The sequence below is a fragment of the Erpetoichthys calabaricus genome, chromosome 1 (assembly GCF_900747795.2).
Source record: "Erpetoichthys calabaricus chromosome 1, fErpCal1.3, whole genome shotgun sequence".
In the NCBI taxonomy this organism is placed as follows: Eukaryota; Metazoa; Chordata; class Cladistia; order Polypteriformes; family Polypteridae; genus Erpetoichthys; species Erpetoichthys calabaricus.
Window position 1 is genome coordinate 204,114,712 of NC_041394.2, and position 12,121 is coordinate 204,126,832.

At 35.5% G+C, this 12,121-nt stretch overlaps 1 protein-coding gene across 17 annotated transcripts in view; it reads right to left on the reverse strand.

Moving 5' to 3' along the window:
• Positions 1–673: 673 nt before the first annotated feature.
• Positions 674–12,121, reverse strand: part of nrcama (neuronal cell adhesion molecule a) — a 221,522-nt gene continuing 210,074 nt past the window's right edge. For all 17 annotated transcript variants that reach the window (XM_051935694.1, XM_051935704.1, XM_051935689.1 and 14 more), the window contains 3 exons: positions 10,724–10,855; positions 9,470–9,548; positions 674–2,504 (listed from right to left, as the gene is read on the reverse strand). In XM_051935694.1, coding sequence (XP_051791654.1) covers positions 2,270–2,504; positions 9,470–9,548; positions 10,724–10,855 — 446 coding nt within the window. In that variant the 3' untranslated portion in view covers positions 674–2,269. The remainder of the gene's footprint in view (positions 2,505–9,469; positions 9,549–10,723; positions 10,856–12,121) is intronic.

A 12,121-nucleotide genomic window follows, 5' to 3' on the forward strand; every position in this document is an offset into this window, starting at 1 on the left:
ACATATGAAAGCTTGATTTGATTTAGTTATAAAATAAAATAAATACAATCAAAATTTGTGAAGTGTTAGTGAAATTTTGAAACCACATTTATTTATCTTCCTTTTAAATACAAAATCTTTTGCAGTAATATGGAATAACCAACTGAGCAGCCTTTCATGCACAAAATCATCATCCACATATACCAGAATGCAGTACCACTCTATCTTGCTCACCTCTTTGCCAAAAGTGATTTTCATAAGAAAATGTTCTTTTTTTATTGGATATATAACTGCTGCCCCACCCAAAAAAAAAAACAAAAAGGTGTCAATAATTTCAGGGGCGTTTACAGCTAGCAAATTCTGCTGTACCCAACGTGTCTGACTTTAAGCTTGGGAGGAACAGAACATGAAAGGCTTGTGTCTGTGAATAATTTCTATTTTTTGTACAAGATTCAAAGCAAAGGAAACTGAGTAGATGATAATATTCAGTACAATGCACTCCATTGGGCAGATTATATCCTATACAGCACATGATTTCATTTATGTTTCATGTGCCTAATGTATCTAAAAGTAAAGAAGGGAATATTTACAAATCAAACAAAATATCTACATGTAAGAACATAAAAAGAAACTTAAAACTTGATGCAAGTTATGAAACCCAGATTACAAATTTTTCAGCCATAAGGGTAGTAGGTTTTTTACAAGTTGTTTAAGATAAATTTTAATTTATAATCAATTTCAACATAGCATAAACTTGTAGTTTTCTATGCATACTACAGCAAAACTCACTTTTTTTTTTTTTTTTTTTTTTCGTTACAACAGAACACTCATGTCCAGCAACACAATGGAGGAACTGAAAAATTGAGCAACCAGAAAAATTCCTGGAAACACAGATTTGAGCCTTTTGAGGTATACAAGATAGTACCAAATTCATCTGATTCTTATTAAGCGCACTTTCACTTATAAGCCCAGCAAGCTATACAATAATCAGCATCATAGTTCAAAACAAGCAAATAAGAGTGCACTTTTGGTTTGAATATCTTAAAAACGCTTGATTCACAGAAAAGGGAATGTCTTCATCCCTTCGTCACGTAGACTGACTCTTTTTTTGCTATACAGAAATATGTGCTTGTCGTTCAAATTCGTATTCCTTCATTCCTCCATTACTGTATTTGTGGATCTTTGAGTGCATCCTCATGGTCCAATTCCCCGGGAATAACACTGTTTTCTGCAAAGGCACTATTTACTGCAGATCACTCACCACCCATTACTTGTATACCGAACAAGACACCTGTACAGTTTTAGATTAAGAACACGTTTGTATTTCTTATTCTGTGAGCTAATGGTAGAAATAATAAAAATGGCTCGTGTTAATGGAAAAATGACAGTGGGCCATGGGTTGAAATGTGATCCAAACTGACATAAAGTGAGGTGATGATGTTAATGGGCGTTTAGATGGTCTGACATAACGTGAGTTGAACATCTTCATAATTAGTGCAATTGTAATATGAAGTCCAGGAAAATAAAAAGGTGTCGATGTTTTCTCTTTTTGTTTTAACCATGAGAATGTCTGAAATGTTACGCTGATTATAGAGTACTTACAATATACACCATTAACAGAGCCTTATGCATTAACATTTATCCTCAGTTTAGAGTTCAAGATTCTATAAGTTTTCTTTTTTGTAAATATATATATATATATATATACAAACAGCTCTTGTCTTGCAAAAAAGACATATAATAATAGCTATACATTTAATCACAATTATACCACAATGTCCACAAAGACATTGGTGCTTTATATAATACCAATATAACACTTTGACAATGAAACAAAAATCATTTTCACTAATTCAGATGTGCATTGTAAAGTCCCCAAAAAAAATCCACTGTTTCACACACTTATCGGTCCTGTGTTAGGTGCAGCAAACATTTTTTTTGTCCTCATGCACTACAGTAGAAAGCAGATGAAAGATGCATTAGACTGATGCAGTTCATTACAGAGTTCTTATGTAAAAAATAAAAAGAATGTATGGTGAGAATAATATGGCAATTATGCAGCACACTTTCTTTATCTTCACAACCAGGCACCCTGTGTGTGCTTGCAGAGCTTTTTTTTTTTTTCCTTTTTTCCCACTATTGCTTTTTGAGATCCTTCACAATGCTTAGCACGGTCCCCTCTTCGAGTTTCGTTTCACATGTGCACGTGATGGCAGGTCACAGTGTAAATGGATCAGCCTGTAAGGTGAGGGTGTAAAAAGTCTGTTCCGAGGTTCGTATCTGCTCCACGTTACACAAACGAGTTCATTGCATTGACTGGAGAGGGGGCTTCTGAGCTCTCATTGCCTTCAGCAGTTTCTTTTTCTTTCTTTCCACTATACTGTCCAATAAAAGACCCGTCTTCATTAAACTGACCTTCTCCACCTTCACCGTAGTCAACTAAACTGTCATCACTGTCCTCCTTCTTAACAGTTCCATTGGAAGGGGTTCGGCTTCCTTTCAGGGGTTTATGATCTTCTGTATCACTACAAAAAGGTAAGCACAAGATGAATTATTATAAATAGCCAACAACATATATTGATAACTTGTTTATTAAATTTTTTTCAGAGAGGAGCAATGATGAAAAAAAAAACATGCTAGCAAAGCTTTTATGAGTGCAGCTTTTATTTGTTGATCTTATTGATGGTACTCAACCGATATCAGATTCTTGATACACTGTATGACCAAAAGTGTGAAGAAAGCCTTCCAAGTTATTAAGTTCAGTTGTTTCATGCACACCCATTGTTAACAGGTGCATAAAATCAAGCAAATAGCCATGCAATCCCCATTGACAGTGCCAAGTGACTTTAAAAGTGGCACTGTCCAAGGATGCCACCTTTGCCACAAGTCAGTATTTGAAATTTCTGCTCTGCTCAGCTACAAGTGCTATTAATATGAAGTGGAAGTGGAAGTGTCCTGGAGCAACACAAAGTGGTAGACCACACAAATTCACATAGCAGGGCCAGCGAGTGGTGAAGCACTTAACATGTAAAAATCACCGTATACTTTGTAGCATCACTCAGAGCAGAGCTCCAAACTGTCTCTGGAAGCACCATTAGCACAAGAACTGTGTATCTGGAGATTCATGAAGTGGATTTCCATGGCCAAACAGCTGCACACAAGGCTAAGATAACTATGCAAAATGCTGGCTGGAGTGGTGTTAGCTTGCCACCTGGAGTTCGGAGATGTGTTCTGTGGAATGATGAAGCACCCTTCACTATCTTGCAGTCTGATGAATGAATGAGTTTGGTGGATGCCAAAAACTGCTATTTTCCGGACTGCAGAGAGAAAAAATGGTCTGGGGCTGTTTTTCTGGGTTTTGGCTAGGCTCCTTGGTTCCAGTGAAGGGTACTGTTAATGCTACAACTTACAAAGATATTTTTGACAATTGTGCACTTCCAACATGGTGGCAACAAATTGGGGAAAGAACTTATTCCGTTCCAATATGACTGGGACCTTGTGTACAAAGCCAGGTCATAAAGACGTGGAGGAACTCGAGTGGCCTACTTACGGCTCAACCTGAACACCTCTGGGATGAATTAAAACACCAACTGAGTCAAGTCTGCTTGTCCAACATTAGTACCCAACCTCACTCTTTTGGTTGAATGGGCACAAATCATAACAGACACACTCTTAAGTCTTGTGTGAAAAGCCCTACTAGAAGAGTGAAGCCACAAAGTGGGGGCCAACTCCTCATTAATGGCCATGGCTTTGGAATGGGAGGTCTAGCAAGCTTACAGAGGTGTGATGGCTATGAGTCCACAAATTTTGGACATATAGTGTATTTCATCCAGTTTCTAGGTGTTCTTTCCCATTAGAAAACATGTAATTCATTGAATCTGTTCAAAATGGTGCCAATGTACTTTTCTTCTTTCTCAGTGGCTAATGCTAAACAGGCAGGAAAGTAAAAGTACCTTGTACTACAATAAATAAAAAAATAAATCATGCAAAATCTTGCCTAACATAGTTTTTATAACAATTAAGTTCCTACAAACCATAGAAATTCAAAGCTAAACATTATTGAGTACCAAAAATCACTTTTGCTTTCTAAAGAATCATTTTAACTTGTTTTCTCCAATACAGAATGCATTTAAGCGGTCTCCACTAAAGCTTAATTGCAGTAAAAGCACCTTCAGGAGTGGACAGATGCCAAATATTGAACCATTCTTACTTTTAACAGTATCATTTGTGCCATTTGACTCAATAAAGGATGTGTGCTGAAAGAAGCACAGAGAATAACAGCAACGGCAAAACAGTACAACACATTTACGGAAAACGCAAAAGGCAATTTGGACGTAGAGAGATTAAAGCCACAAGCAGCACGGAGTAGTGAGAATATAAGGACAAGCAGCAGGCAGTTCAGAGAAGACCACAAGCAAAGGCAGGATGAGTGAGCAAAAATACAAAAAAAAAAAAAAGTATCAAGGGCAAAACACATCCCAGAGTCCAAATAAATTCAAACTAAAAAAAATTAATAAGTTCCAGGAGAACAGAAAAAAAAGACTTGATCAAATGCTGACATCAATGGAGCATTTGCCTCAGAGGAAATTCTGTTCAAAGGGGAGGAGAGCAACTTGGGAAAGATGGCGACAGGTGAGCCAGCGTCACTTCATAGTAAAATCTCCGCGAAGGGGACTTTCCCACAAATTAAATGCTGGATATCATAGTCTATACTTTATAACAAATATATCCAAATATGCAAACAAAAACAAAAATAAATGAATATAAAATACATTTATTGACATTTTAATGTATGTTTTAAAAAGAAATTGACTGGACATCTTGCCGCAAAATTGTACAGAAGTCAATAAATAAAACATACAATCAAAATATGCAATTAGTTTTGATTACATATTAAGGGTAACTATAAAAAAAAAGTTTGACTATCAAAAAAGAATGCTTAAGAAATTGAATGTTAGATGCAAAGTGTTAGCCCAAATGGTAGAGAAGCCAGTGATGGTCCATAGCAGTGAAAAGATGACAGCATGGAGCCTTTTTGTGAAATTTTTCACATTTTTCATGGAGCCAACCTGGCTAAGCGTTACTGACTTTCAAATCATGTGCAGTGTTCTATGCATGCCAAAACTACCATCTTACCTTTCAAGTGACCTACATTTTCCCAATAAAGAGAATGCGAAAGGAATAAATGAAAATTGTCTAAGGTAAAAAATAAACTCTATATTCATACTAGATTATCTCATGAAATGCAAAAGGAGACATATTTGCAACAATATAACATAAATATTAACAACAAAGTTTACCTATGAAAACAAAGCTGTTATATAACAACTATATCTAGCATACACAGTAGTTAAGGTTTCATAAAATTCACCATTTTCACAATTGTTTTCTTTATGACATTTAATTCTTAATTTTTTTTTTTAAAGTCACACTCAATGCCCTTTTTATTCTCGTTTTATTCATTCAGAAGTTAAATTGATACTTGTTCAGTATTTAATTTCCTCATTTCTCCATTAGATACAACAATCTGTATTAGGACATTGCACTATGTTCTGCATCCTCAGGATTTGTTATGCTTGATGAACTTGGTCAAGCTAATTATCCAAAATACAGAACTGTGTTGTTTTTCAGTTTCACAAAATTGCTTTTGTGATTGTTTTATTTGTTAAAAAAAAAACTTCTCTTAACTAGGTACTAAATGAAATATTACCCAAACATAAATATATTAAGCTATATACCAGTTCCTCAATTTATCAGTCATTCAGAGGAACACTCAAGATGATTTTATAAAACAGACAGAACATAGGTGATTGAACAATTTCTTTATTTTCCCTCTCTTTCATGGACAGTTAAATCACAAAGTTTTTCAAACTCTCTTATTACACAGACATTACATGGGAATCATATTGTTTTATACTGCTTTTAGTCAATCAGTCAGTCATTATCCAACCCGATATATCCTAACACAGGGTCACAGGGGTTTGCTGGAGCCAATCCCAGCCAGCACAGGGCGCAAGGCAGGAACAAATCCTCAGGCAGGGCACCAGCCCACTGCAGACTGCTTTTAGTGTTTAAATAAAATATAAAGTTTTAAAAAACCAAGTCAGTTTCTCAATAATAAAGTATAATAGCTTTACTCCTGCTCTTCTCACCAGTTTCTTACCAACCTTTTTTTTTTCCATTTCTCAATTTCTTGCAAGAAGAATGGTGAGAAGTGAGGCCCCAACACTAATGTAGTAAAACTATTACCAACAAACCTTCCCTTTAAGGGGCATGGTCATTTAATGGTTAAGGTAAATTATAAACTAAAAAAGGCATTCAGAATATCAATATAGGGAAAACTGTATTAAATAAAGCACACATAAAATGCACAAGAAGATTAAAGTCCAGTCTCTACATGCAAATACGAATAACATCAAAAACAAAAAAAAGCTTGCAGTGATAAATTGACTGGCATTTGCCACGCATTCTAAAACTTACTGTATATATATATATGATGATTATCTATATTTTGTTATCACGAAGAGTAAGTATTATTATTTGTGTTCAAATTAAATAAAAGAATTAGGGTCATTTTAAACAAAAGGTTTGTAATATGAGTAACAAAATATTCTTTTCACAGTTCTATCATTTATTAGAATTATATCTGAGTGTACATTAGTGATGGGTGAATTCCACAAAGTTTGCTTCACTGTGAGTTCGGTGAAATCACAGAAATATTCAGGCGCTTAAACGAACTCTGTGAAATGTTTTGAAGTCAATGGGAGAAGTCAACTAGTTTTGAGAGGATTATAATGGTGCAATGATCTTTTAAATGTCCCTAGGGCTAGGGAAACATCTGCCAACTATGCTGGGCCAATTATTGTGGACAAAAATGTGATGTGAGTGAGCTGTGAGGCAGCAGTGCTAACCACTGTGCCACTTTGCTTCAAACAATAAAACATGCAGACGAGACCATAACCACAAACAGTAAATGGACACAAATTAGTAATATGTAAAATATATATACACAAACACTATTGCGCTCAGAGTTTTAGCCTTGGGGCACACATTAGCTGGAACTGGCTGGTTCCTTTGTTTGAAGTTGTTGCTCCATGCTCAGCAGGAAAGTCTTTATTTCCAATCTCCATGCAGATGCTTTGCATTTTTTTCTTTCATGAACAAAATAGAAACGCCTTGTAAACGGTAATAAATCTTGCATTATTGTTAGTATTTCACGGGGTCACATGTGCTTTACTTCTCCGGGAGGGGGAGGGCTCCTTCTTTATGGCTTGTTTTGGATGTAGCTCCAGCACATGGCTAATTAAACATGCAAATTAGCCATGGGGCCCTGCACAGAGATCAGTGTTATATACCCAGTGGCAGTACTCATAATATTCTCAGAATGGTCAGGTAATGTATCCCTCAAATGAATTTACTGCAAGTTTTTTTTTTTTTTTGCGGGATGGAAGGCTGCAGTTGTGACATCACGCATGTGTAAATCAGCTCAGCATCGACCTTGCAGTATGCATACATGAAAGTTATGAGAACGGCTGCTACAGTTCTGTGATGTTATGCTGGCCTCACAAAGTTTCATGGAGTGCAAGGAAAAAAAACATTTGTTGAAGCTGGCCACAAGGAGAATTTACACCAAAAAACGCTTTGGTGAATTTTGTTGCTCAACACTACTGTCATTAAATTGTGGCACAAGAAACTAGTTTGAAAATACCAATATATTTACAGTATTAAATACAGTATTAAATTGTCAAGAACAATAGATTAATAGTGTTATATTCACATCATTAGTCAATTAAATATTTAAATATGGTCTTTATAAAATACTTGGCAATACTGCAAATAAAAAAAATGAAATTGCAATACAAGTAGGCATTTATGGAAATCTTTCTCTTAAACACTTAGTGTAGTGTTTGTGTTATTTTAAGACATTGAATAATGAAATGTCCAAAAGGCTTTTTCTAACAAACTAACTAAAGCTATAACTGTTAGAACATTAAATAAATATAGTTGTTGCACTGTATCATTTATGTGATTTTGAATTTCATTCAAACAATCCTAACCAATGATTTATTAGTAAATGTCACTATTAAATACTTTAGGATCACAACAGGTTTAATGGAAGTATAGCTCATTTTCATCAAATAAGTGGATAAGGTACAAATCTCATTTAACAGAAGGTACCCAAAAGAGCAAGATGGACTGGTGCGTAAGCATTGTTAAAGAATACTATTAACATTAAAATTTAAGTTTAACGGACAAGGACAGTCAGATGTATCTTTGCACTGCTAAAACACACACTGAAGTGTGGAGTGATCAAATTCTTTTGACTCCTATGCTTAATCAGAGGTCATCAGTGGTGTGAATTTGTTATTCTCCAGCATTTGTGTAATTCTGAAGATTTATTTTGGTTACTTCTCTTATGAATGAACTTACATTTTGGGTCAAGGTTTTAAACTTCGTGCTCTGTAATTGTTCCCCCCACAGAACTGTCACAACTGTCCACTGACCAACTGTCACAATATTTTTTCTTTTACTTTTTTTAATCTAAACTAAGACAGATACCTAAATGTAATCATATGGGTAGTGCTTTTGAAGGGAAATTATTTGTTTATGAATAGGATTAGAAGAGGAATACAAAATAAAAAAGGACTAAACGAAAGTAAAATAAATGTGTTAAGTCAACAGAAGCACAGAAGGCGTTTGCCTCCTGTTTAGCTCCTTTTTTGTAATGTGCAACCATGTTAACGATCAAGGAATTTTTAAATATTTTAATTCTCAAGATTTTTAAGGGTAAAAAGTCTAAGGTCTAATTAAGAACTTGAAATTATAACTCCACTACAGACAAGAGTACAGATTTTTAATTTCAAGCTACTGTATCTACAAAAAACAGCAGAAGCAATTAAAATGTCATTAAAGAGGTCAATTAAGGCCAGGATCTTGGTTTTTAGCAATGACACTCGCAAGCTCAGACACTAAGACTCCTCGCTCAGTCTCTCAAGAGCCCCGATCAGAACCTCCATTTACTACCTCGAAGATCACACCATTGTCAGCAAAGTCAAGATCAGTGAATCTTTCTTCGCCAACTGATACCCTACAGCCACTGGACCTCATGACCTTGCCCAACACCCAGTCCATGCAAGCATTGAACAGGGTAGGATCAAGAACACACGCCTGATGAACCCCAGAAGCAACTGGGAAAAACGCAGAGGTTCTGCCTCCACTCTGCACAGCACTCAGTACTAGTGTACAGGCTGGCCATGATATAAAGCAACCTTGAGGGGATTCCGCGAAGTCTCAGGATGTCCCACAGGGCAGCTCGATCAATTGAGTCAAACACTTTACAAAAATCGACAAAGGCTGCAAAGAAATTCTGCTGATATTCGTATTTGCTCTCCCTAAACAACTCCCAAAAAAAGAAATATATAAATGTGATGCTGAATCGAAAACCCTGCTGGGATAAATCAGGAGATTAGATAGTGATCACGATTCTTACCTGTATTCCCCAAAAGTTCCATCATCTTCTTTCATAGGTTGAATTTCTGGATCAGCATGTGCATCTTCTTTTTCTTTTACTGGAAATTTAACATGACAAATAGTAATATGACTTCAAAACTTCATACATTCTTGTGTTTTTTTTAATCCCACAAAAGAACAAGATTAAGACTAAACAGACTTATTCATATTTGCAAGCTGCTTGAATCCTGTACACTGTGGAGAGCCAGCACCCTAGGTTAAAAGTACTTCTGAGGTATGCTTTGGCTCCCCTGTAACCCTGTACTGGAAATTATGATTTTAGAAAATAGATAGCTGCACATATTTTGGTAGACGCTAAAATAAAAAGACAACATGTTTTGTAATATAAATTGAAGTTAATGTTGTGCCCAGGTCATAACTTATAAACAGAACCCAGCACTGATATCTGGACAATGGATGGAAAATGTATTAGGAAAACTATACCAAGCCAAAAAGAGAGTCATGAATGTAGTAACAAAATACAATATAGAGTATCATGTGTATCAGGAGGAAATGATGGTCTCATGTATGTGCTCTGGCTGACATGTCTTTAGTGGGCATACTGTATATGCAGTTTCATGTGCTTAATGTTTCATGCCCATTAAGGTAGGCAGTCAGAGTAAAATGGTACAGGCACTTGGAGCCTTGAAGGAGACCAGTCTTATTCTTACAGACCTAATGGTGCCATGAAGACCCATACCCCCACACACATTTATTTGTAAACTAAGGAATTGAGCTGTCCTATGTCTAGCATGTCTAGTAGCCTAAAAAAAACTTTATGGAGCAACCCCTAGTGCTAGAAATCAAAATGGAGGTGCAGTGGAAGCAAACTTGTTTCATCTTTTTGACCACTGAAATGTTGACAAGTCCAAGAAAACTGTAAGTGGCTGCTGCTCGTTACTTCTCATTAAACTCTAACCTGAGACATTTAGTTAGCAGTGCCTGAAACCAAACAGTAAATATACAGAAACCTGGAAATCTCTCTTCCAACATGTGTGGCTTCTCAACCTGTTAAGTTAAGCTCAAATGGGACAGCTAAATATTTCTAGATTTGTGAGTGCTTAACTTTGATAAAAGCTACCCTTTACTAATTGTTTATGAAAAACACCATAAATCTTTTTTTTTCTATCAAAGTACAAAGTGCTGCCACTGTTAAATATATAAAGCAGTTAAGTTTTTAAAATGTATTGTGCATGCAGCTTTTAGAGAACATGCCCAGCTGAGCTCCACATACCTGGGTATTTGCCACCTTTATTTCTCTTGATGAAGCAGATGATTAGCAAAACCAGAATAAGTAGTGCAATTGCACACATTAAGCCAATAAACCATCCTTGGGTAGCTATATCAACCTGTCGACTTGCCATTGCTGAAACAACACATTTAAGAATAAAAGAATACATTTTAATGTAAAACAGCATTTCTAGAAAACTGTCGCTTTGTACTTCTTTTATTTGTATTTCAATATTCTTTCACAAGTACATGATAAAGTATGGTTTTCCAACGGTGATGGTCCAGTTTGTGCTTAAACTAATGCATTTTAAGTGAAGAAATTAATGAATGCGCAATAGAAAAAAAAGAAAAAGCATGCACATGCATGGGTTCATGCTGCTAAGCACATACTGCTGCTATGGTTAGACAATAAATGAGATTTAAGAGGAAGAGAAACATTCTGTGATTTCTGAGATATTTTGAATTTATAATCTCTACACAACATAATGGGAAATGAAATGCTAATACAGGTAAAAAGAGCTGGGTATTTGAGATAAACAAGAAAACTGCTGTATTCCCCAGCATCTACACACATTATAAAGAAAGAATTTTTCAATGGATTTTCCTAAATGTAATAACAGAAAAAGTAAAAATACAGAACTGCAATCTTAAAAAACAGACAAATGTGTTGCAGTAAAATAGAATTAAGCCCATTAAGCTGTGCTATGTTTTCTAGCTTCTCAATGCCCATGCCTTTGCATTTTATGGGTCAAATCACAAATAAAGGACATCTTTTTAGGGCAACGAGTCTTTCTGTGGTAACACTAAACATTCACTATGTAAATGTGTCCACTCAGTGGTCAGCCACTTCACTGTGTTTAGCTGAAACAATAGGATGGCTGAATTATACAAATGCCACACTTTATTCTGTTAGCATCACAATAATTAGTTTGAAAGAAAACTTTTTTTTAATCTTCATATAAATGAATTAATGGAGCTCCACAAACACTAGAAAAATATTGCTTTGCATGTGATCTATGTGAAGTATGGCTTATTGAACAGCATTAATGCAATATTTACTGCAGGTTCTCAAAATGTTTCAGACATTGAAGCAGTTCAGGTAATTCATACATTTAAAGACTCATGGAAACTTAGATGAATAAGTCGTCATCTATGAGGCCCAAGTGCAGCATTCTATTCCAAGCTCAGACTGTCAAATAGATTTTAACATACTTGATGTTTTCTTTAATTTCCTTTGCAAATGATACATGCATTTAATAGAACATATTGTCATGATAAAATGACTAAAAATATTAATCGTGCTGAAGAGGCTAAACAAAAAAAAAAATAAAAATGATGTTGTATGTTTTGGCAGGTATCAGTGTCATCATTGAGAATTCATGCTGTTTCTCTGCTGCCATGG